We start from the raw sequence: 25,913 nt of genomic DNA, 5'->3' as shown, positions 1-25,913 counted from the left end.
CCGGAGCGCTGCCCGGGGTTTGGGGCTGGCCGGGCTCGGGGCAGCCGCTGCACTGGGAGGAAATCATTCACTCCTTTTCTCCCCTTCCGAGACATTTCCAGCTGATGTGCCTAATTCATGGTGCTTAACGCTTTAAAATGCCCATTTACCTCACAAAAGGCACCAGTCCCTCTGCCTGGCCCGCATCAGGTGAGGGCAGCAGGAGGGTCACACATTGATCTGTGGTGACCAGGGACCGGAGCCAGGGAAGGCCCGGAGCTGTGCCAGGGGAGTTCAGGCCGGATTTTGGGCAAGGTTCTGATTCCCCCAAGGGTGCTGGCATTGCCCAGGCTCCCCAGGGAATGGGTACAGCCCCGAGGCTGCCAGAGCTCCAGGAGGGCTTGGACAGCGCTCCAGGGATCCCAGGGTGGAGTTGTTGGGGTGTCTGCGCAGGGACAGGTGCTGCACTGGATCATCCTGTGAGTCCCTTCCAGCCCAGCATGTTCTGTGACCTCCCATCTCCCCAGGGTCACCCCCTCAGTGCTCCCCAGCACGGGACCAGCTGCTCCCCTGCCTGCACTGCACAACGCAGGAGCACCGGGCTGTGCCCCGCGGGGGAGCCGCTCCAGGGCGATCCCCCGGGAGGTGACCTGACCACGCTGAGGAGCGACGCGACCCCTCCAAGGGGGAACCCGTCCCCCATGGGCGCCCTCCGCCCTCCGCCCTCGCCATCTTCCCCCACGCGCTCCCGGCCCCGCGACAGACACTTGGCGCCGCCAATCACCGGCCTCCCTGGGGAGCGACGCCTCCCTCCACCAATCAGAGAGGGGAGCAGCCCCAGCAGCCCCACCCCTCCCCTCCCCGGTGGCCTATAAAGCGTTAAACCACGCCCCCTCTTCCCCTTCCCGGCTCTGCACTGAATGAAGCCCCCGCTGGCCAACGAGAAGTTCCCGCGGGGCTGGATGGACATGTGCCCCATCCAATAGAAGCGCAGCATTGCGGCTCATCCGCCAATAGGACGCCACCTGCGGGCGCGGGGGGCGGGCTCTCCCTCCCCGCGGGCCGTGGCCGTCGCTCCCGCTGCTGGAGGGAGGCGGCGGAGAAAATGGCGGCCATGGCTGCGGAGGCGGCGGCGACTGCTGCGGTGCCGGGGGACGGCGGGGCCGGCGAGGCCGAGCCCGAGATGGAGCCGATCCCGGGCAGCGAGGCCGGCGCGGACCCTCTACCGGCCGTCAGCGAGGCCGTGGAGTCGGCGGTGCCGGATGGCGAGGAGGCCGACGGCGGCAAGGCCGAGGAGCCGCCGCCGGTGCAGCGCGCCCGGAGCCCCGGCGGGACTCGCGAGCCGGACGCGGGAAGGACGGAGGAGCCGCCGCCGCCGCGCAGCCCGGGAGTGGAATCGCCGCGGGCCGAGCCCCCGCGCAGCGCCCAGCCCGGGCTGCTCGGAGCCGCCGCAGCCCTGCCCGCCGCCCGAGCCGGCCCGGGAGCCGCCGCAGCCCTGCCCGCCGGCTGCCGGGGGCTCCGCGGGGCCCGGGGAGGAGCCGCCCCGGCCGGAGGAGGAGGAGCCGGATGCTGCCGCCGCCGCCGCGGTGGAGCCCGAGCCGGCGGTGCCCGCGGCCCCGGGCGGAGGGGAGGCGGAGGTGCCGGCGCTGCTGCCCGGCTCCGAGGTGCGGGTCACCCTGGACCACATCATCGAGGACGCCCTGGTGGTCTCGTTCCGGCTGGGAGAGAAGCTTTTTTCCGGGGTCCTCATGGACCTCTCGAAAAGGTGAGAGCTCGGGGGGAGCCGAGCCCGAGCCCCCACCCAGCGCCGAGCCCGGGAGCGCTCCTGGAGCCGCCGGGGGCGGGATGGGGGCGGCCCCGCCGGGAGCCTCGTGGGATCTGCACCTTCCCTTCCATCCCAATGCCATAGCTCCCCATCCCAATCCCATCGCTCCCCATCTCATCCCAGCCCTCCTCAGCCTCCTCTGCCCTGGGCCGAGCAGCTCCTGCCCCCGCGTCCTCCCCGGGGAGCGGGGCCGCAGCTCCCGGGCATCCTCTTCCTCCTCTTCCACCTCTTCCTCCTCCTCGACCCCTCACCCGGGGGTGGGCAGGGCCCATCCCGCCCGGGGAATGGGCAAACGGGAGCGCCAGGCGAGGGGCGAGCACATGGGCACAGCCTTGGGGCTTGGCCGGGGCTCCGGAGCATCCCTGCGTGCCGGGAGCAGCACCCGAGCACTGAGCCTGGCGTTTGTTGCCCTCTTTGTACAGAACCAGAGCTCTGATTGCCCTGCTCGTTCGGGCTTACATTGCCTAGGTAACCTTCTTTTTCAGTACATACTATTTTCCAGAATAATGGTTTTCCAGCTAGGCTGCTGCAGTTGTTAATTAGTACTGATTGCTCCTTGTACCCAGTGGACGGGGTGAAGTTTCATGGTTCTTAAATATCCTTGTGGACTGGAGGATTTTTTTGTGTCTCTGAATAACTTATCAGACAGCAGGGTTTGGGGTTTGCTGTTTTTCACTGCCTTTCAGTAGTGAGATGCTCTCGGGAGACCAGAAATCATGGTATCTTACAAACAATTTAGCCTCTATCAGCAGGTGAAAATTCTTCTTCGTCTTAGTGGGTTTTTTTCTAGACATGTAAGGACTCTGCAAGTTCATGAGAGAAAAGTGAAATGTAACAAGGTTATTATTTAAAATAATCGGTATGTAAAATATGCAGCACTTTTCCTCCCCAGATTTAAGCTGTGTGTGGACATATGTCTTTTATCACTCCTTTTATGTTGTTAGTAGCTGTTCAGCAACTTTCTGGAATATTAATATTGTTAGTGCTCCCTAAAAGGGAGGTTGTGGCACTCTTGGCTTGGGCCTCAGTGCGTGGTTGGGGTTTGACTCAAAAGGCCTTGTCTGACCCCCAAGTTTTGGATAATGTCATGGAGTGACGATTTCAGTCTGTCACTTGATGAGGTGTGAAGTGCTGAGCAAAACTCCAGCCACTTGTGGGCTGAAACAGCATCTCAGATCCGGGCAGGAGGTGACACAAATGAGGTGTAATCCTGGCTGACACGAACTCTTTTGTAGGTTTGAAGTTGTCCCAGCAGAATGCCGTGGTTGCCCTGGGCAGGAGGGTGGCAAAGAGTGCAGGAAAATACCAGCTTCTCCTTTTCTCCTGAAAGGGATCCTGTCCTCCTGAACACACCCTGCCCACAAACATCCCCGTTTGCCAGGCTCTGGTGCACTGGGGAGCCTCTGGCAGGCAGCAGATCTGCAGCCCTTTGCAGCACAAGTCGCTTTGCAGGCTGGCTGCTGCTGCTGCTGTGCCTCGGTGGGAGCATCTCCAGCCTGCCTGGGTGCAGGGGCAGCTCCCGGGGCAAAGCTTTGCCCTGGGAGCTGTGCAGAAGCCGTGCAGGGAGGCTGGGGCTGGCCCTCCCAGCTTCTCTTGCCAGTGGAGCCTTTTTTTCCTCCAGAGGTGCTTTTACATGGCAGTCCAGGAGGGGAGGTTTAAATTCTCAAGGCCAAGCTCTGCAGAGGGCCTGGACAAGAAGAACTGAGTTTTGAGACATAATATTGTATATTGTATATACTGTAATATTGGGCTGGTGACAGCAAAACGTTGGTAGATAACAGGAGTCTCTTATCAGATGTCTCAGAGAGGAAATGCAGTGGGAAACAAGCTCTAGAAATAGTCCAAGAAATTCCTACCTCTAAGAAGTCGAAGCATTATTAAAAAAAGTGTTGCCTGTATGTCCAACAATTCCATTTTATTACTTCTGTGGTGACTAACAGGTGGTATTGTCTAGGTGTCAGCTTTTCTTTATATCTGTTTATTTTTGTTTGGTGTAGCAGCACCTGGACTTGCAGTACACGAATATTTTTCATGAACTTCCTTTTGTGTCTGTGGCAGGCCCTGGAATTCTTGTCCTAAGTTTTTCCACTGGACCAAAAAGAAAAAAGAAGGGCAGGGTTAAATGAGAACCACCTAAATTCCATGCATTTACATGACAACACTGGGATTTCCAGCATGGGAGATGAGTGGTTGCTGAAATCTGTCTCATTCAAATGCATGGGAGTAATCTCAATTTTCCTAATGCCAAAGGGATCAATATTTTAAGACTGACAGTTCTTACTAAGTAAAAGTGACAATTTGTATTAGAATTTACTCATTCAGTAGCTTCCAAAAGTGGCTGTGTTCAGTGCACATGCTTATGCTGTGTTCACTGCATGATCAGAGGGAAAAAATTCCTATTCCTGTTTAGATCTTAATTTCTCTTTCCCCTCTGCACCCTCCAGAGCAGTGAAGGTGCTACTTCCATACAGTACTAAGAAGAGTATGTTTAAGTGACTGTTGTAAAAACCTGTTCACTGTGTTCTTTTTTGTCTTTTCAAGTCATGTTCTGAATTACTTGAACTCCACAATGAAAGAAAAGCAAAAATATCTCCATTTATTGTGATTTTAAAGGGGTTTTTGGCTGTTTATTTATTTTTCCATTGTTGAGATGATGCCTTGACTTTGATGTGCAGTCAGTGATATTTGTGTGAGGGGGGCTGGTTCCTTCTCCCACCCCCTGTAAATGGGATGTCCCTTTAGGAGTTTGTACACAAGCCCCTGGGTGTTGAGTGGTCTTTATTCCTGCATTTATTGGGGGTAAGGGGGCATTTCCCTGCCTACCCCCATGGCCATCTCCTATTCCTGCTGCCCAGAGAGTTCTGCAAACCAGCAGAGAGCAGGAACCCACATGTCCTGAGTGCCAGGTCTGTTTGTTGTGCAGTAAATCCTCATCTGGAGAGGAGCATGTCCCCACTTTGCTTACTCTGCAGGCTCATTGCACAAATCAGGGATGTGTTCCTACTGTTAAACTTCATTAGTGCTGCTGCCATTACCTTTTAAGTGCTTTCCTGCTGCCAGGACGAGGCTCTGCTGGGGGTTCCTGGGTGGATGTGTCTGATGGAGAGAGACGGGGAATGGAGCAGAAATGGTTGGGGAAAAACTCAACATGTCCAGGGCTGATCCCATAACCTGGGCAGCAGGAAAGGGGGGATCCTCCCCTGCTCAGGTGAGACCCCACCTGCAGAGCTGCCCAGCCCTGGGCCCAGCACTGCAAGGAGCTGGAGCTGCTGGAGAGACCCAGAGGAGGCTCCAAGCTGCTGAAGGGGCTGCAAGGAGCATCCTCCCCATGGAGATGGGCTGGCAGAGCTGGGAATGCTCATTCTGGAGAGGAGAAGGTTCTGTGGAGACCTCACAGCACGTTCCAGAGTCTGGAGGGGCTGCAGGGAGGCTGGAGAGGGAACTGCATCAGGAACTGGAGTGGCAGCACAAGGGGAATGGTTCCCAGTGCCAGCGGGCAGGGCTGGATGGGAATTGGGAATGAGGAATTGTTCCCTGGCAGGGTGGGCAGGCCCTGGCACAGGTGCCCAGAGCAGCTGGGGCTGCCCCTGGATCCCTGGCAGTGCCCAAGGCCAGGCTGGAGCAGCCTGGGACAGTGGGACGTGTCCCTGCCATGGCAGGGGTGGCACTGGGTGGGATTTAAGGTCCCTCCCAGCCCATCCTGGTTCTGTGGGGTTTAAAGTCTCTGTGAGCTGCTGTACCTGGCATTGCTCACTCCCTGTTTGCTCAGGGGACAGGAGATGTCCATCCCACCTGCTGGCTCAGGGTAAATCCTGCTCTGCACCTGGAGGAAGTTGGTGGGAGGGAAATACCTGAAATGTGTAGCATTTGTAAATCTTAAAATACAGGATTAAGAAGTTGTGGTTTTAGTCTGATCTTCTGGAGGAAGGATAATTATTTCTGTGTGTATTTTTTTTACCTCTCTAAAGATTAGGGTAGGAGGGGAGATTAAATTTATGTTCTGTTGTCTTGCCAACTGTCAAGACTTGGCCTTTTTATTGCTTTATCATTTAACTGAAATTGTCCTTCTAATGCTGCAGATGTGAAGGACATGTGTCTTGTCTTCTTCTCTACACCAGTTCCCTTCTGACTTGTGTGTGTTCATAATAGTTCTTGAACAACAGAGAGAGAGAGAGAGCAAAAAGTTGTTTTGTGGCCTAAGAGCCTTGGTTAGATATCCAGAAGATGTGAGTGTGTTCCTTGTAGACATATGTTTGAAATTATCTCTTTATTGGGCTTTGGTTATGGAAGATAAAGAAGAACTTCCTGTACCAAGGTGTGCATGAGCTGTATGATGAAAATAAACTTTTATAGGCAATTTGCAATTCTTGCAATCCCAGAAGCAGTTTTCAGGTACAGCACTGACTCTCGAATCCTGTGCTTTTCCCAGTTTGTTCATTCAGCTTCTACTGCAAGGGAATGATGTGAGAAGGAAGCAGCAGAAGCCTCACTTGAAGAAAGTGGTACATTTCTCCCTGCTCTTTGATTTAGTAACCAGGGACTGCAGGTGCTCATCCTTGTCTAGGAAGGACTGGGGTCTGTAGGATGCCTGTTGCTCTGTGATGCACATTGTTATCAGTAAAGAAATGTCTGTGCCTCAGGGTTGTGTGTTTTGGTTTATTTTATTTTAAAACTTGCACTCAGTTCCCAAGGTCCCCACACCTTGTCCCCTGCCCTCCTTGATTTCTCAGGGGCCCAGAGGAGCTTGGTGAAATTCTGGCATTTAAGGAGCAGCCCCAGCACTTCTTTGACATTTGTATTTATTGTCCCAAGAACGTGGGAAGCTCAGGTGTGATGAGAGTGCTGTTCAGAGGGTAATTCAGGTGTCTTTAGCTTGTGCCTGGGAGAGGTTTTATTGAAGGTGTCAAGTGCAGCCTCATTTAGAGGGTAGGGTTAGAACTGGGATCTAGATTGGGCCTCAAGCTCTCCTTTCCTGAGGGAATCTGTGTCTCCAGCTGTTCTGTGTTGGATGATGGCTGACCTGTCCTTCCTTGTGGAATTCTCTGTGTTCCAGTAGCATGGCCTGTCCTGCCTTTCTCAGGGTTGCTTGGCTTGGTTCAAGGTGTTGAGGCAGGGCAGGGATGAAATTTTCAGTCTGCATTCATTTTATTTTCTGTTATGGGACTGATGGATCTTGGCCATCTCGACACTTCAGTTCATCCATTATTTAATGGTATCATTCTCTTCCATATGTCCTGGTCTGGCATATGGATGTTCCTGAAGAGTATATTCAAGGTATAATCCTTCAAAATAGATCACAGCAAGTGTATCAGCAAAGTGTCTGCTTCAAATGCAACTGACAGCTAATAATGGTAACAGATGTAAAAATTAAAAGATATTGCAGTTTAAACAGGGCTTCACCTTTATAGATGCCAGTAAAATGATGGTAATGGTAATTATTAATGGAAAGCCTAAACTCAGAGCATCCTGTCTTTTCTTCATGCTGTGCTGTTCCAGAGAGTCACTCACACTGCAGTCCCTTGCCATGGGTTCAGAGCTCTCAGTGAAATGTGCATTTTCTAGGTTATTTAGCCTGGTGTACATTGCTCAGGAGGTGAATAAACCATGGAGCTGGTTGTTTGGCTTCTGGCAATGCTTTTTACAGGAAGGTGCCTGCACTTAAAGCAATATATTCCATCTTGTGCTTTATCACACCAAGTAAATCCTTCATTAAAAATAGGTTGTTGCATAATCTGCGTTTTCAATGCCGGTTATTTTGAGGAGTTCTGCAAAACTTTGTGTTCAAATAGCTATGATCTAACTGTGTATTACATGGAATGTTATAATTTAAAGCCTCAGTTTAGATGCATGAAATACATATCCATAGTTCTTTCAGCATATTATTATACTGCTGGAACTTCCATCCATGCAATAGAAATGCCTTCAGCTGTTGCTTGTCCTGGCTTTTGCAGAACACCAAGGTTGATCTTGGGTACAAGAGCAGAAAATGTAACAGGAGATTTCTGCAGTGCCCTGGTGGTGAAGATGGGTTTTGATCAGTCCTTTACCACAGACTGAACACTTGAACACAAGTTTCTGTGCTTTGCTGATGTCAGTTCAGTGTGTCCAGAGGCAAATGGGAAATAGTTCTGAGCCTGCTCAGTGGCTTCACTTCTTTGGCAGAGCAAGGGACTTTTAATTTCTCTCCCTTTTAGTAGAGAAGTCAGACATTGGAGGCTAAAGATGAGAACTTCAAACTTTAGGTACTAAAGTAAAACACTTTCCCCCAGGGAGTGTTGTTTATGTACAAACAGTAATGAGTTAAAATGGGATTTGTTCTGTATCTCTCATGGTTATTTCTGAAAAAATGATCTTCAACTGTTCTGTTTTGCATGTAAATTGAACAGTAATATGCATTCATTGTGGTAATTCTGCTGCAGGATTTAGGTTTGAAAAAAGTGCGTTTACTTTTTTTACTTAAGTACTTAAGTTTATATGTCTGTAATATAAAACTCTCTGGCTTTAAATGACAGAGTTTTGGGTTTCGTACCCAAACTGGCTTTTGGATGCCATGGCTGCCTATTAATTAACTTGCAGCTGGCAAACTGGAAATGAAGCCTCCCTGTTTTTACCCTGTTTCTGTCTCTGCACACCCTGGTCAATTGAAAGCTTCTCTCAGTGTAAATATCATTGCAGTGCCAGAATTGATCAGGCTCTCAGTTCAGTACAGGTCCTGTTGCTATTTCTGTCTCCAGTGAAAATGTACATTTTGCAGTGCATCTACAGCAGAGGTGCCATCAGATCCTGCTGATTGCCCTGGTTACTTGAAAAACCTCTGAGAAATGAGTTTTGTACAACATCACACCCATCCTGTCTTAGAGGTGCATTCTCAAGGCAAGTCAGAGCTGGGACACCTTTGCAGGAGGAGCTGGCACCATGGAGAGCTGGCTCTGATTTCCATGGGAGGGAGCAGCAGGGCTCAGCTTCCCAGCACTGCCTGGGATTGAGGGTGCAATACCTATTCCTGAGGTTGGTTTTCTAACACTTCCCTTTAGATCCCTGTCAGTGAATGGTGCCATTCCTTGGGCTGTGATGTCTGAGGTAGGAGTGTTACAGAGTCAGGAGTGGGCTGGGCAGGGAGCAGCTGCAACTTGGGCACCAGGGAATTTTTATTTTAAGCAAACAGCCATTGCAGTATATCTCTACTTTCATCCAGAAAAGCCTGTTCCTGAAATCTTGTGGGGTAAGGTGATATTTAGGATCAATATATTGAAAAAATTATTTTGTTGTTGGAATAAAGACAAGGCAATTCCTTATAGAACTTAAACATGGAACATGTGACCAAAGGAGCCTGTTGGGAGTTTCACTGTGGGGAACAGAAATTCTGCTCAGGGCTGATCTAGTGCCAGCCATGACTGACTGGGATCAGTAAATGTCATGATACAACTGAGCTGTGTGCCTTGGAGTTTTTAAATTTTGTTTTCTATAGATGCCTTTTGGTCCTCCTTCATCTCTGTGGCAGATGAACCAAATGCTTTTGCAGCTTTTCTGTCTAACTACTAACACAACTAACTAGTTCAGCCTTGCAGCTGGTGTGACAAAAACTACTGTGGGTGTATGAGAAGTATTTCTCTTCAAGGTCCATCAGCCAGATGTGTGAAGATAGGCCTGGAAGTTCTGGTACACGCAATAAACACTTGTGCTTGCTGCAGAACTAATTAGATGCTGTGTCATGCCTTGTCCTGAAGAGGTTTAAGCTCACATTTTCATTCTGCTGCTTCTCTTAGGAAAAATAAATCCCTCTTTTCTTACCTTGTTCTTTGTCTTTATTCTTTCCTGTAACCTTTACTGTTTCATTTGCAAGTTCTTCTGCCATTGTTTTCTCTTCTTTGTTTTCGTATCATTCTTCCGAGTTGCTGGAGGACTTGGTTAGCCAGGGAGAAAACAGAGATAATCAAAAGCTGTTTATAGATACAGTCTGCAGTTGGGTGAGGCCAAGAGAAGACACAATACACTGAGCTGTTGGAAATAATTATCATTCCCTTGGCTTACCAAATATATTTTGTCCTGCAGGTGGTCCTGACTAATTGTATCTTCTGTATTAACACCTCATTTACAGGAGTAGTGCTGTACAGAACTGGCACAATATCCATGAATGTTCTTTCATTGGTAGGTGGACAGGGGTGGGAGAGTCTGGTTCATTTTTTAAGCAGCACCTTTGGTGAGGGATTGTCTGTCTTCAGGGCTTCGCTCTGGATTGGTTTTGTGTCCTTCTAAAGCAGGTTGGCATCTTGGATAAAAATTACCCTTTGTGGCTTCCTGGTCTTAGTCCTGGCCTGTGTTTTCTGCTTGAAGGGGGGGAGAGTGGAAGGTGCAGAATGAATCTTTGATTTCCTGGTGTCAGGCATGTGCTGAGCTTTCCATCAGCTCCTTTGTGCCTTTGGAGTGCAGACTGTGCACACTTTGCTGGGGAGGCAATGAAATGAAAACCTGGGAAAAGAGAGATGAAATACTTGAATGGGATCCTTCTGGAAACCCTTGCAGTCCTCTTCATCCAGCTCTTCCTAGTGACAGCTGATTATGCTGATTTCCTGACAGAGTCCCATAAATGCCCTCTGGGAGAAGGGCTTGGCTCAGGGAATGGCCTGGCAGGGCTGGAAATGCAGTTCCTGAGGCACTGAGAGCAGGGTAAGGGATGTTTGTCTGTGTGGGGTTTGATGTCCCACCCCTGTCTAGTTCTGCTGCTGTGCTCTTTGGGAATGGAATTTGCACAGCAGAGATCTTGCCCTGTCTTGTTTTCAGCTCTTAGCATAGATTAACTTTTTACCAAATCCTCTTAATCTTTATCAGGTGGTGAATGATAGGATCTGGATCTTATTTTCTTTTAGAAGCTGAAGGTCTTGATGCCAGTAACACTGAAAATATTGCTAATTTAATTACTGTCAGCTGATAGTTTCTTTTAAAGCCCTACTTGGAATTGAGTGACTTGCTTACAATCCTTTGTGGAGGGAAAAGTATTTGTGGAAAAGCAACTTCTTTACCCTTGATGGACTTGTGGGACTTTAGGGAATGTAAAACTTCGTTGTGAGCAAGTCCCTTGTGGTTTAATGCCAGACCATAGGCTGGAAAAATGTCTGTATGAGCTGCTGAAATGCAGACTGGGTGGATAATTTAATCTTGGGTGGGTCGTTTGCTTCAATTACAACTTTAGATGTAGAAAGAAGCTTGTGATAAGCAAAAGGACAAACAAGGGGTGGCTTTTGTTGGGGACACTGTAAAGAACCTTCTAACATATTTTCAAATCCAACTTTGAGGAAATAAAGGCAACATGTAGGCACTTATACAAATAAAAGTAAATAAAGTTCAGTTTAATCAGCTGAGGGGATGCTGCTGTTGAGCAGCCACAGTGCAACACAGACCTGAGGACAGATGTTGGGGAGTTGCTTCCTTGTCCTCACCTAGAGCAATTCCAGTCTGGAGAAAAGGAGTGAAAGGATTAAAATCTTGTTTGCTCATGGAACAGTGAGGATCAGTTTGTACTGAGTTGAAATAAGGGGAGTTTTGCTGGGAGAAATTCAGGCTGGGCTGGGGAGTTTTGGGCTGTAAAGCATCAGGTGCTGAGCTTTTGTGGATGGAGGCACTCCCTGTTCACTGCCGCCCAGATTTGTCTCTGTTCAATCTGGACTGTTCTTCCTTTTCTGCTGTGCTCAAAATGGAAGAAAAGTTCCTGAAGATGCCTTTTGATAAAGCTGACTTAGTATGGAAAATGAGCTTGGGTAGATTGGGAGTTTGGATGTTTATAAGCATTTTCCAGAAGTATAAAGTTAATTCTCTTGCTGCTGTCTTGGGGATATTTTTGTTACATTTTCTGGACGTCTTGTTGATACAAGAAAAACTGATAATAAGTGAAGTTGTGTATTTCTGGTTCTCCACTAACTTCGTTTCGGTGTCTTGCATTTTCAAAGCTTCCCATAAGGCTGGATGTGAAGCTTTAATTTCTCTGGGGTTCATGGTTTTCAAATGCTGGCTACCTAATGCAGACAAGTTTTCAAATGCTTTGTGATAAATGCCGTAAAAATTCCCTCCAAACACTGAAATTTTTTTCCCTCTCTCTTGAAGGTTTGGCCCCCATGGAATCCCTGTGACCATATTTCCTAAAAGGGAGTACAAGGACAAACCTGAAGCCATGCAGCTCCAAAGCAAACCATTCCAAGAGGAGGCGCAGGTGAAGTGCGAGGCCGACGCCGCGGTCCCTGATGACTCCTCCCTCACGCAGCCCTCAGAGCCCAGCATAGCTAAAAGCCTTTGGACTTCTAAACCACCTCCCCTCTTTCACGAGGGAGCTCCATACCCTCCTCCTTTGTTTATCAGGGACACCTACAACCAGTCAATACCTCAGCCTCCACCCCGGAAAATCAAGCGGCCCAAGCGGAAAATGTACAGGGAGGAACCCACTTCCATCATGAACGCCATCAAGCTACGGCCCCGGCAGGTGCTGTGTGACAAGTGCAAAAACAGCGTGGTGGCAGAGAAAAAGGAGATCAAGAAAGGTGGCAATGCAAGTGACTCTTCCAAATACGAGGACAGTAAAAAGCGAAGAAACGAGAGCGTGACTACTGTGAATAAAAAACTTAAGACTGACCATAAGGTGGATGGAAAAAGCCAAAACGAAAGCCAGAAAAGGAACGCTGTGGTCAAGGTTTCAAATATTGCCCACAGCAGAAGCAGAGTAGTTAAAGTTTCCGCACAAGCAAATACTTCAAAAGCGCAGTTAAACACAAAAAAAGTTCTCCAGAGCAAAAACATGGATCATGCAAAAGCTCGGGAAGTCTTGAAAATGGCCAAAGAAAAGGCACAAAAGAAGCAGAGTGCAACCTCCTCTTCCAAAAATGCACATTCAAAGGTCCACTTCACGCGGCGTCTTCAGAACACCAGCTCAGGGTCCCTCCCGCCCCGGTTGCGCCTAAAGCCCCAGCGGTACCGCAACGAAGAGAATGACTCTTCCCTCAAGACAGGACTTGAGAAAATTCGGAGCGGCAAGATGGCAACTAAGCCCCAGTCTCGCTGCTCCTCCACCCGCTCAGCAGGTGAGGCCCCTTCAGAAACCCAGAGCCCCTCAGAAGGCCCCGAAGAGGCCAGCAGTGAGGTTCAGGACACGAGTGAAGTGCATGTAACTGTTGATCAGGATGAACAGCAGACACTGGGCAAGAGAGGCAGCAAAAGCAATATAACGGTTTACATGACCCTTAATCAAAAGAAATCTGACTCTTCCAGTGCATCAGTTTGTAGTAGTGATAGCACAGATGATTTGAAATCCACCAACTCTGAGTGTAGCTCTACTGAAAGCTTTGATTTTCCTCCAGGCAGCATGCATGCACCTTCCTCCTCCTCCTCCTCTTCCTCCTCCTCCTCCTCTTCGAAGGAAGAGAAAAAGCTCAGTAATTCCTTGAAAACAGAAGTCTTTTCCAAAAACGTCTCTAAATGTGTCACACCAGATGGCAGGACCGTATGTGTAGGGGACATTGTTTGGGCCAAGATTTATGGCTTCCCCTGGTGGCCGGCCCGTATCCTTACCATAACGGTGAGCCGCAAGGATAGCGGGCTGCTGGTGCGCCAGGAGGCTCGCATCTCGTGGTTCGGCTCCACCACCACGTCCTTCCTGGCTCTTGCACAGCTCTCCCCCTTTTTAGAAAGCTTCCAGGTGCGCTTTAATAAGAAGAGAAAGGGTCTGTACCGCAAGGCCGTCACTGAGGCAGCCAAGGCTGCCAAGCAGCTCACGCCCGAGGTGCGGGCCCTGCTGACGCAGTTTGAGACGTGAACGTGGAGAGTAAGGTAGGCAAGAAACCTGGAGGCTCCACCAAACCCTAGCCAGGTTAGAGAGAACTGCCCCCAAAGGAGGTGGCAGAGGCAGAAGTTGCACTCGGTTGACTGACTGCTCCTTTCACACGAGGCTCGTGCCGTGCGGAGCGGTTCCTGACGGTTCAAACCAATTGAACATGCAATCAAAATTAGCCTGCACGTGAGGACTGAGGTATTTTTCAAGTGAGATTTTTTTTTAAAGAGAAAGAAAAAAACAAAAAACAAACCAAACCACCCAATGCATAGGAGCCATAGCCTCAGCTGGAAGGCAGCTGATTTGCAGGGAATTTTTTAGTAGTTTCTACCCAGTATATAACTAGTTCTGTGTGGCCAAGGGTTGACACGAGGGATGAAAGTAGTAGCTGTGACTTTTTTGTTTTATTAGGTGGCCCATCAGGGAAGTGTAGAAATGTAAGCCTTGTCTAAATGGTCTTTAAAGATTATTTTTAACCAGTCTCTAATGAATTTAGTCTGGCCAGGCCCGGTGGGCTCAAGCTCCCCTCTCCGGGCCGGTTTTTAATGGCATTGGAGATGTGCTCCAGGTTGGAAGGAAGAAGAATTTTAGTGACTTAAAGACCAGATTAAATGGGGTTTTATCGTAGTGACCACTTAAACACTCAACCTTTCTATGCACATGGGGGCACAACTAAATCACTTCAGGGTCGGAGAAGTCGAGGGATGCCTGTAGCTCTAAGACAAAGCTGAGGAGGCCTCAGTGTTTGGGATCAAGGGCTGTTAATGCTGCATAGGTGTGAATCATTCTGGTCTTTCTTCCCGAAGAAATCTTTCAGGCCATTTGCCTGGAGGTTTAGCTTAAGAGAGGCTTTGTTTTGAATGTGTAAATAATCAATTGCTGAAATTGGTCAGATTTTCTCCTGACTGGTTGTTCCTAAATTCTTAGGATACGTCCTAGTAAATTACACTTTGTGAATTGTCAGATGTGTAATTGTTGCATTTTGGATGTATCTAACTTTTTTTTTCTTTTTTTTTTCTTTTTTTTTTTTAAACTATTTCCGTTTAAGGTATCTGTTTGCAGGTCAGAAAAATGAGATATGTAATTGTGTAATGCTCTGAAATGTAAAAAAACAAACTGTAAATAAAATTGACTAAATCTGAATTATTTGTGTGTGTTTCTCAAAAAGCTTTGAAACAAATCCAGGATGTCAGAGTATTTTATCTGTATGCCGGATTTAGAGGACACCCTTAAAAAGTAAATTGTCCTTTTTCATGCATTCTTAAAGATGAAGTGCTTGATGTAAATAATATTGGTATACTTCAATCTTAATTTGGAGGTGATTAATTATCTGTCCCTTTTGTTTCAGAACCAGCTCTGTAGAGGGCTTTCTGGAAAGTTGATTTAATTTCTCCCTAAATTAGCTTTTGGGCCATATATTTGAGTAGAGCCTGTGGAAAATGTCACTTGTACAGTGGGGAATGTTTCAGTTTCCATCTCAGAGCAGTCATAGCTGCTCTCCACTGCTGTTCCAGCTTTTCTTGCATGGTTTTTGCTCACTATTGGGGCATTCTCATGCAATGCACTTGACTTTTTTTTTTTTTCTGTGAGTTTTGGTCCTTACCTGACCATGTGAATTCCTGTGTCCTCCAACCCATTCCTGCTTCAGCCTTGCAGTGCCTTGTGAAGAGTCGCCTGGTGCTCATCCCAAAGCAGTTTTCATCCTGGTTTTTCCAGGATTGCCCACGCAGGCAATCGTGGCAGATGTAAAAATTTAAGCTCAGACTGAAATTAAACAGACATGAAAAAGGGGCAAGGATTTAATCATTGAACCCTGAAAATATTTTTATTTTAAGATTTAATTTCATATGTTCATGATACTGTCTGGTCTTGCCAAAGCATTCAGTTTCTTTTTACCTTTTTAATTATTCTGTCATGCCCACAGAACTATTGGAAGTCTAAGGTGTCAAACCCATGGCTGTTTAAATTTTCCTCAAGATGACAGTCATTAATTGCTAATTAAGCTTCCAAATATACCAGCTTTACCTTGGCATTCTAACAGTTCCCAAAAAGCCCCAGTGGTCAATGCTTTTTGAATGTGACAAACACACAATAGATTTTGTAAAAGAAAAAAAATTGGGAAAAAAAATCTGTTTCACTTCTCTGTATTCTCTCCTGCAAACAGAAACAGTTTCTTTAAGTAAATAAGCTGTATTTTGTTATTAAAGCAAACTGCTTTTTGGAGTCAGGAACCCATGTGAGGTGGGTCAGATGTCTACACCACTTCCTTGAGGTTTAGAAGCTCAAGTGAACTGGCTTTAAGTTAGTTGTTGTAAGCCAAGTAGTGGCAAAATCAATATTGACATTGTTATTTTTGCTTTAGAAGACCTGGAAGCTTTGTTCTCTTAATTTATATAAAATTAGAATAGCACTGTGGCTTGCATAGGCAGAGTTTGCTCAGGTGTTCACTGGGGAGCAGCAGTTGTGGGAGGGCTTTCTTTAGGCGGTTTTATGTTCAAAAGAACTGTTTATAGAATGCATTTAAGTCAGTTTTGATTTGTAGCAGATGAGTTTTAAGTCTATCCTCAGTTTCGTAGTGAATGTTCTGTATGGCTGCAGACTGAACAGGGCTCAAAAAGGTAATTTGTTTTGTTAAATGAATTTTTTACACCATCACGTTGCAGTAAGTTGAAAATCTCCTCTTCATACTCATCCCTGCTTCTCGTTTAACCCCAAAGGAGCTGCTCCTGTGGATGCAGCAGCTTCCAGGGGCAGAGCCTGGTTCAGGCAGGCACAGGGTGAGAGGAGCCTTGGAGGCTGGGCCGAGGCTTAGGGCTGGTTTAGCTGAGCTGTAACCCCACTTTGTGTGCCTGTGCTCCCAGCACAGCCCCAGGGCTGGCACTTTCCATGGCCTGTCCATGGTTTATCCATTGCTCCCACCTGGAACACCCCGGGGGTACAAACGGGCTCAGGCTGGCCCAGGGAGGCTCAGGGGGGGCAGGAACAGTTTCTTCCTGAAGGGCGGTTGGGATTGGAACTGGCCAGGGAGGTTTGGAGTGCCCATCCCTGGAGGTGCCCAGGGAATTCCTGGAGGTGGCACTCAGTGCTCTGGGCTGGGGACAGGGTGGGGATCTGGCACAGAATGGACTTGGTGAACTTGGAGGTCTTTTCCAACCTAAATCCATCAGAAAGCCAGCAGCAGCACGGAGCGTGACTGCTATTTCCCCATCAGTTTAGTGGGATAAATGGCAAATGATTTTAGTTAATGAAGTGCCTCTGTGTGGCTGTTGGGTATTTATGGCCTGGCAGGTTAGGGGGGAATGGCACATGATGAGTTTCAGGTGTTCTGTTCCTCTGAAAATCTTCAGGTAAAATGCCTTGGGAGAGAGAGCAGTTACTGCACAGCTCAGAGCTCTTTCCCCAGAGGTATTTGAAGGTGTGAGGCTTCAGGAGCAGAGCTGGAAGCAACAGGAAATGCTTGTGTGTGTCTGAAGTGGAGTCATGCAGGAAATTGAACAGATATTTGTTGCTGTTCTAATTAGAGTTGGAACTTTGTGTCAACACTTCAGTGAGATAATCATCTCTGATGATTTGGTTTCTCTTTCAGACGCTGCTGTGTTCAGTTTGGAGCCTACAGAACCACCCTGGGGTGGGGCTCCTGGGGTGGTTAAGGTCTGTGCAAGGCTGATGGAGTAAAATACCTTTGGGTTTTTTAAACATAGTTTCTAACTGTGACTAGGATTAAGAGTAGCACAAGTGGGGAAGGGTAAGAGTTGCTTTGTGCATTGCTAGCCCTTAGGTCTGGTTTGATTTACTTCTCAAGTCCTGATATTTTCTTTCACGTCTGCTAAAACTGTCAAGAGTAGAACAGGAACGTGAATTTTAAAAAATAAATGTCAGTAGCCCATTCTCAGCATCATCATCTGTCCTGCCTATTCTGTGGACTCCAGTGAGAAAACAGAGCAGCTTTCTGGGCTGAGGAGCTGTGAAAGGAGCAGACTGATAATCAGGGAAAGGCTATTTCAGTCCACCCTTGGCTTTATAATTGTGTTCCAATTAATGCCTGCAGGAACAGCAAATTCAGACAGAGCAGGGGGTCCCTCACTGATCTGGAGCTGAAGATGAGCTGGGAGGGGAGTGCAGGGAGCTCGAGCCTAAAGGGATGGCTGGCAGTGTGTGGTGACATAATCCATTAGGTATAATGACTAGGGCTGTTTAAAAAGGGAATTTCTCCATAACTGACAAAGCTTCTGACCGTGGAGTGATCAGGAATCACCCACATTTAACACTGAAAACTTGTGTAGCTGCCTGAAGATCCATCAGGTCAGATTTGAGATATCCAGTGTCAAATTCTCCTTGATCCCTGCTGGAAGGAGCCTGTGTGTGATCCTGGCCTTGCAGTGACCATGGCAGTTCCCAGCCAACATTTAACCCCCAGCTGCTCTCTGGGACACTCTGGGTTTTGGTTTAACAGTTCCCTCCCACGGGTCACCCTGGCAGAGTGTTCAGTGGGGTTGTTCAGGTGAATAACATCCCCCTGCACTGTGGCTTTTCCCTTCCCTTCCCTTCCCTTCCCTTCCCTTCCCTTCCCTTCCCTTCCCTTCCCTTCCCTTCCCTTCCCTTCCCTTCCCTTCCCTTCCCTTCCCTTCCCTTCCCTTCCCTTCCCTTCCCTTCCCTTCCCTTCCCTTCCCTTCCCTTCCCTTCCCTTCCCTTCCCTTCCCTTCCCTTCCCTGCTCACCCTCCTGGCATTTTCAGTCTGGTTTGTCTGACCCCAGCTACCTCTGGCCTCTGTGCTAAGAACTGTTTGTGGTCATTTGGATGGGTTGTACCAAGCAGCAGCAATTCCTCCCAGGTCAGAAATACCTCTGATTATTGGGGTTTGAGTGTTGGATTCTAATAGCAGCTTATGATTCCCTATGATTTACTCATACATTTCACTCTTCTGTGTTACCTGGGGTGTGGATACAATCCAGACTGTCGCTTAAATTAATTAATGATTTTTTTTTTCTCTTAAATTTAACAATGACACGAGTGCCCTTGTGTGAACACAAGGCAGAGCAGCAGTTGCCAGGCAGGGCTGTGGTGCCAGGCAGTTGGTGACTGGTTTGCCATCCTGCTTTTTCCCTGCACAGCTTTGCTGTTGCTCCCAGATGAGGCAGTTTGGGATCATTCCCTGAAGCAGCACCTTAGTGCCAGGCACCAGCCACTGAGGAGAACTTGGCTCTGTTTTCCTCAGGAAAATACAGTTGGTGCTGCTGGCAGGAGCTGGGAACAGCAGGAGCTGGGAAGCGGGTGGTGCTGACAGATCAGGGCTTCAGAAAACCTGAGCCACCTTGCACATCCAAGAGGGACACACATGGGAGCAAAAGGAAAAAAAAAGGTGGAATAATCTGGGAAAGGTGACTCATGTGCTTGTGCAGTGGGATGTGGTGTCTGATCTCCTCTTCCTGCCTGCCCATGGCCTGAGGGCAGAACTTAGCAGCAGCCTGCAGGTAGGAACTGGCTCAGGGAACAAATCGGGGTCCCCTGGAGCAAGTTTGAATCCAAGCTTTGTTCCTTCAGTGTGAAGAAATGGATCTGTGGGGTTTCTTTGGGCTGTGTTTGACAAGTTATTTCCCAAACCAGGACCAGGCACATTCTGAGCAGCTGTAATTGCATTTCTGTGCCAGTGATTCCGTTCCTCAGTGCAGAGGAGGAAGGGAGGGCTGTGGGAACCGAGGCTGTTCCAGGTGTGTGAATCCCTGTGGGATGGGACAGAGGCACAGGGGCAGCTGGGCTCTGCTGAGTTGCAGCTGGGACAGGAAATAACACTTAAACTGAGTTGGAATCAAGCACTGGAGTATTGATTGCATTTGTGACAGTGAAACCCTGGGTGCTGTGTGGGTAATGGCAGTGACTGAAACCAATGGATCAGGCTGAGGTGGGCTCAGTGCAGCCTGGAGTGGGAGAGGGCAGGTGATAGATCTGTCCTGTCACTTTGGCATTAGCAAGGCTGATTTTGGAAAATCAGAATATTTGTAAAAGCATGTCTGTAACAGAGGACTGTCCTCTGTGTCCTGGTCACATCCTGCAGGAATCACACTTGGAGTAACCCAGGTTTGAGCTGAGGAAAGCTGCACTGCCCTTCTGCCGGGGCCTTGGGGTGCAGCCTCCTGCTTGGCTGATGCCATTTATGGAACAGCAACTTGAAATCAGGTTGTTCTTTTGGAAGAAAACAAATTTAGGTCAGTTTTCATGTTTGTTTACAGATGTTTTGGATGTCAAAGATGCAATATGAATAAGGAATATTCTCCTATGTGCCAGGCATGTGCTGGGAATCTGTGCTTTGGGAGGCAAGTGCTTGTTCCCAGCACTGAGATTCTGTAACAGAGCCACAGCAAATTCAGGTGGCAGAATTGTCCTTGCCATCCTTTAACAGGTGCACAAAGGGGGAGAAGGGATTTTGCTTTGTCAGTAAAATAAGCAGATACAATTACAAGCAAATATTTGCTTAAATGCTAATTTAGCATCATTTTTTATTTAGTAATGTGTAGGATCTTTGTTTGGCTTTAGAAGATGCTGGGGTTTAATTGCACCTCTGCAGTACTTCAGGATTTTAAAGTATGTGGTGCCAGTTTGGGTAGTTAGTAGTCCTGGTGAAAAGAAACTAAAGCCACAAAAATTATTTTAATAAGTATTGTAGTCAGTTTAGTTAGAAGTTTAGTTTATTAAAAAAAAAAGTCTTGAGGTATTTCAAGTGTTGAAGGATTTAGGAATAATCTCTTCTGGTACATTTATATGGAAAAAAATGGGTTGGACCATGTTTTAGGAATTCTTGATACTGTGTCATGTATTTCAGGGAATTAGGCACACAAAGGGAAGAATGTGTTGCTGCTCTTTGTTTTCCTGGTGGCTGAGGTCCTGCTGCTGGAGGCTCTAAAGGAAGGAAACAGTTCTTGCTTTTGGTAGTTCATCATCTGGAAGAGCAGCCTGGTTTCCCTCTTCTCCACTGGCTACAAATGGAATCTGTAGCAGGAAAATAGGAGTTTTGTGCTTTCTGTTCCATAGTTTTACACAGACACAGCATTATTCCCCAGGAAGGTGCATAAATGTTACTGTAACTATTTAAATTTGGGCTCCTGGCCTTGAGGTTTAATCCCTGATGGGATGTGCTGCTATTTTTGCTTCCCTTGTCCTTCTGGGGTGCCTTTTTTCCACCTCCATGGCTGCCTGGTGTCCTTCTCTTTTCCTTTGGAGATAAAAGCCAGGAGTTTCAAAGGCAGTGCTTCTCTTTGGACAGCAGTGAACAAAGGGGTTGAGAAAATGTTCACATTGAAGAATCAGAATCCCCACGGCAGTGCTGGCTGCCAGGAAAGGGCTGTGTGAGCTGGGTTCAGTGGGACAGGCAGGAAGGGCCTGAGCCTGTCCTGACACACATCTGTACCTTGTTCTGGGGCAGGCCTTAGGATGGCTCCATAGGGAAGGGGCTGGAGCCCCAGGAGAGGCTGAGGGAGCTGGGAAGGGGCTCAGCCTGGAGCAAAGGAGGCTCAGGGGGCCCTTGTGGCTCTGCACAGCTCCTGCCAGGAGGGCACAGCCGGGGGGGTCGGGCTGTGCTCCCAGGGAACAGGGACAGGAGCAGAGGGAACGGCCTCAGGCTGGGCCAGGGCAGGCTCAGGGTGGGCACAGCAGGAATTTCCCCATGGAAAGGGGGCTCAGGCACTGGAACTGCCCCGGGAGGGTTGGATCCCCATCCCTGGAATGCCCAAGGAAGGGCTGGAGGTGGCACTCGGTGCTTTGGGCTGGGGACAAGGTGGGGATCAGGCACAGCTGGGACTCCATGGCTGGGAGGGCTTTTCCAATGTGGGATCTCTGTGATCCTGGGATTCTGTGTGATTGTGCCTCCAGCACTTGAATGGAGCTGCTCCAAAGCAGAGTCCAGCCTGTGAGCTCACTGGACATCCTGGGGGAGCCGTGCCCTCAGCCAGGCTGAGCTGTCACTGTCCCACAAACCACAGATCCCACCTGGAGTGAGTGACCCATGGAATGGGTGATAAACAGACAATGGGCTGCACTCAGGGAATTCAGTGGCACAGACACTGAGCTGACCCAAGTGATCAGGTTTTCAGCCACTGTATCTGAGGAGCACAATCTCCATAGAATCCCCGAATCCCAGACTGGTTTGGGTTGGGAGGGACCTTAAAGCTCATCCAGTGGCACCCCTGCCATGGCAGGGACACCTCCCACTGTCCCAGGCTGCCCCAAGCTCTGTCCAGCCTGGCCTTGGGGCAGCCACAGCTGCTCTGGACACTCTGTGCCAGGGTCTCTCCCTCCTCCCAGTAAGAGCTGGTGGCTGACTGGTGTTGGTTCATCCAGGGCTCAGTACTTGGGCTGTTCCTGTCTGCTTTATCATTATTTACTCCTGTTCTCTGGAGTAAATGGTCAAGCACAGGCAGCCATGGGAAGGAAACACCATTAGCAGGTTTACAGTTCCTGCTCCCTCAGGCACTCGGCTCCTGTGTGGAAGGGCTCTGCAGGGTCAGATTGAGCTTTGTGTTGGGAACTGCCATCAATGTATAGATTTTGTGAATTAATCTCCCTGCTTCCTGAGCTGTCTTTAAATGTCTTTACAATTGGAATTCTCTCTGGATGCTGAAATGGGGTGAGATGTAACTGATTAGTTCTGTGGCTCCTCCTCAAACGCCAGCCCTGGAGGAGTTTGCTCACTTGTGTCTGTCTTGTGATAATGTCAATCTATTTTTTGTCTTCTGCACACGATGCACAAAGCAGGTGAGCCAGTAACTTTCCTGGCCACCTCAGCTTTTGCTTTACCTACTTTGCAATATGTACTGGAAGACATTTAACCATGTTCCCTTTCTCTCCCCTTTTCAGCTCAGAGACACTAATGACCCGCTGTTTTTATGGAACCTCACTACACTGCCACGAAGAGCACCAGCTCATCAGGACTGAGAGAAATCTGAGACTGACTTGTCCTATTTTTCCTCTGAAATCTTCACCAAGTAGTAAACATTTTTTTGAAGGGGAAAGGGGTAAAAGATGTTAAAGCTCCCCCTTGCTCCGTTAGGGCATCTGTACCTAATGTACATTTTCCTTAAAATTTCAAAAGATGTTAGGAAATATTTTATAAAACTTTTTTGCAATAAATGACGCATGAAATGACGAAAGACTCTATGACACTTACATGCAAGGAACCACTTGAAATATTAGGATGAAGACTCACTGCAGATAAACTGGGGTTTTTGTAATGTGACAGTCACGTTTGTATGTTTAGAGAGGTGCCAGTGACGGAGCCAATTTGCCTGGGAAGTTGACTGTAACTTTTGAACTTTTCTTTTAATTCTTGACTTTAGCATTGCAATTTTCCATTCTCTGAGGCTTAGTTAGTATTTAGTGCAGGTGTTAGCAGAGCTGTGATCTGTGATCAAAGCATGTCCAAACCCAGTTGTATTGTGAAATATGAACAGTCCTGCTATTGAGACCAACATTTCCCATAGAGGTGATGGAAAGGACAGTGACCACAAACTCCATGGATCTCTGTTTTATGGGAAAGCTCCTTCTGTGTGAATATGGTTGCATTTTATTTATGCTATTTTAACACTTAGGGAATTGAGGGTTGTGAAATAACCTTGAGAGGGGCTACAAGGCAGAGAGCAGCATTTTTATTATAATCCTATAACAGGATGGGAATCATGGATGGAGAGTGATTCAATAGGATGGCATTTCTATTTCAAATCATGGCTTATTTTTTCCTTTTGACATGAATATTTTTCAGATAGATAACTAGTAGAGAGCAAAGGTTTTATTAGAGTTTCTGATGGTTGTTGATCTGAGTTGGGTTGACTTCTTTGAAAAGCTGTAAATCAAAAAAAAGAAACCCACTGGGTTTTATCCATTTTATTCCCCTCCCAGAAAGGTCTTGGGTAAGACTGACTTCAGTGGAGCTTGGGAATGCTGGACACGCTGCTGAAATCTTGAGTTATTAAATATTAATTTATTTGTCACTAATTATTTCCATTGTGTGCACACTGTCTCGGCAGAACCATTTCTTTAAAGTTCTTAGCAGGGAATTTGTTGTGTAACCTGGGAAAATAAATATTTGTTTTGAAGATATGAAAATGTGCACATAATCTACTAAAAGTCAAATTTCTGTTTCTATAGAGATGACAGGACTTGTAGGAAACTCTTTTCCTCCTTACTGATATCCTGATTCAATTGGAGAAAATAGAATGTCTTTGTCTGGATTGTTTAAAACCAGAGACTCTTTTCCAAGGGGCCTCTGGGTCAGCACAAAGACAATTTCTTCGTGTCTGGAGCCTGAATGAACCACATAAAATTTGAAGTTAGGACAACTCTGTCATTGGCAACAGGTTTATACTTGTTAAACAATCGGAGAGGGGGAAGTGACAGGCTGGGACAGGCCCCCAAAGCCCAGCCAGGCCCATCAGGGATTCACACACTGAGTGTGTGGCAGCTCGTGCTTTGTGCTGCTTCAGTGTCTGCTTTTCAGAGCTAAATTCTTTATTTATAAATACAGAAATTGAATATTCACTACCTACTTTTTAAAAACAGGCTGTACAATGCCGTGCAGTGCGTTCAAATTGCACCATTTGCCATAACTATTTCACCATGAAGTACAATTTTTTTTTTAAATTTGGATGAATATTTGTTCTACAGTGCTTTTCCTTTTCACCAGTGGAAGAGGCCCAGCAGTCTGGTCCTGCTTAGGGTCTGGGATGTGACTAGAACTGAAAGCTTGAGACATGTGAATGAGGAAAGGGGTGCCTTGGTGCCGGCTCTGTGCCAGCCTTTCACCTCCGCTTGGATTGACAATGGATGGGGGCTTGGCCTAACCAGGTACATTGTCCCCCACCCCCCCGAAAACCAAACAGAAAAGCCACCAAACCACATGGCACAAACCAGTTTCTGCTCAGGAAAAAGGCCCGGGACTGTGGTGGCAGGGTTGTTGCACATGGCATTGAGGAGTGCCTGCTGTTGTTTTGGAAGCCGGTAGTGCCTGGCTGTGCCCCCGGATCCCCAGGGCTCTCCTCCCCTCCCTCCCTGAGCACAGCAGCTGAACCAGGAGGGGTTAACCCAAGGGATGCAGGTGTGCACTGGAGAATATGGGTATAGAGCAAATAGCATCCAAGGGAGCTCATGTCTGCCTTGCTTTTCCCAGCATTGCGTTGGAAACCACATTTTCATTTGGAAATGAAATTGTCAGGGATATTCTAATGACAGAGAGTGACAGTAATGTATTGCTTTTCACTTTTTTGCTTTAGTTGCTTAATATTTAAGCTTTGCTCCGTGCTACCTTCTTGTCTGTATATTGAATGGTCACTATGCCTCTTTCATTTTGTAGACTTGAATGAGGAAAATCTGATTCACCCTTTAAGGTTTGCTGAGAAGTAAAAATGATAAAGAATGTTGTGTAACATTTATTCAAATAAAGCCTTGATTTTTTTCAGTGCTCTTTTAAAGGGAAATTATGTTTTGATGTCTTTAACTTTCTTGCTTTATTAGTCCTTGACCCCAAAGCCTTTGATTTATGTCAGAAGTGTTTTTTCTGGATTAAACAAAGATTAAACTCAGCTTGCTGGTCCACTGCTGGAATTCCATCACGTGGACAAGTCTCTACCTAACCTCACCTTTCACCACAGTGGCTGGAAGATCCCAAGCCGTGCTCAGCCAGGTGGATGCTTTCCAAAGCAGTAGGAAAAATTGTAACTAGTAAGAAAAGATGGTGTGGTAGAGACAGATCCAAGGCAACCCTGGTGGCTCTGCCGCAGTCCCAGGAGGAGGAGGCGATGCTGTGGGAAGGGGCTCCTGCCCTGGCACATGCAGTCCTTGGGCTGGTTTTTATGGAGTTCTCAGAGTTTCAGACAAGGCTTGCCCTCACAGGTAAGTGTACAGGGGGATTTCTCCATCCAGGGAGGAGTTGCCTTGTCCTCAGCTGTTTTTCCTTGCCCTGGAGCAGGGATCGGGTGGTCCTGGAGAGGTAATTTCTGTTCCAGGGCTCCATCCCACTGCTCAAAGGAGAGCCATGCCACCAAGTATTTTTCCAAAATACCCGGTGGTGTTGGCTTGGTGCTTGGACTCAATGATCTGAAAGGTTCTTTTTCAACCTTCATGGTTCCATGATTCTATGGAGTGGCAGACTCTGGAACTGCACTAGCCAATCAAATAGAAGGCAGCATTTACACAGGTTTTTTCACTTGCATTTTGGTACTGTAAAGAAAGATTCCCTAAGTTGAGTTGAGCTCCTGGGCTAAACAAAAAATAAACTGCTTGAGTTACCTTGATTTCTAGGAAGTTCTGATTTCC

The 25,913-nt window shown here is 47.7% G+C and overlaps 1 protein-coding gene across 1 annotated transcript; it reads left to right on the top strand.

Annotated features, from left to right (window-relative positions):
• Positions 1-1,057: 1,057 nt before the first annotated feature.
• PWWP2A (PWWP domain containing 2A) lies at positions 1,058-25,075 on the top strand. The gene is given in 4 exon segments (XM_030957616.1): positions 1,058-1,465; positions 1,467-1,744; positions 11,903-13,615; positions 22,464-25,075. Coding segments are annotated over 3 exon segments (2,358 nt in total). The 5' UTR covers positions 1,058-1,084; the 3' UTR covers positions 13,602-13,615; positions 22,464-25,075.
• The last annotated feature ends 838 nt before the right edge of the window (positions 25,076-25,913 follow it).

This window comes from Camarhynchus parvulus, chromosome 13 (assembly GCF_901933205.1).
Source record: "Camarhynchus parvulus chromosome 13, STF_HiC, whole genome shotgun sequence".
NCBI lineage: Eukaryota > Metazoa > Chordata > Aves > Passeriformes > Thraupidae > Camarhynchus > Camarhynchus parvulus.
The sequence above is the reverse complement of the archived record's forward strand: the minus strand, read 5'-3'. Positions and strand labels throughout refer to the sequence as shown.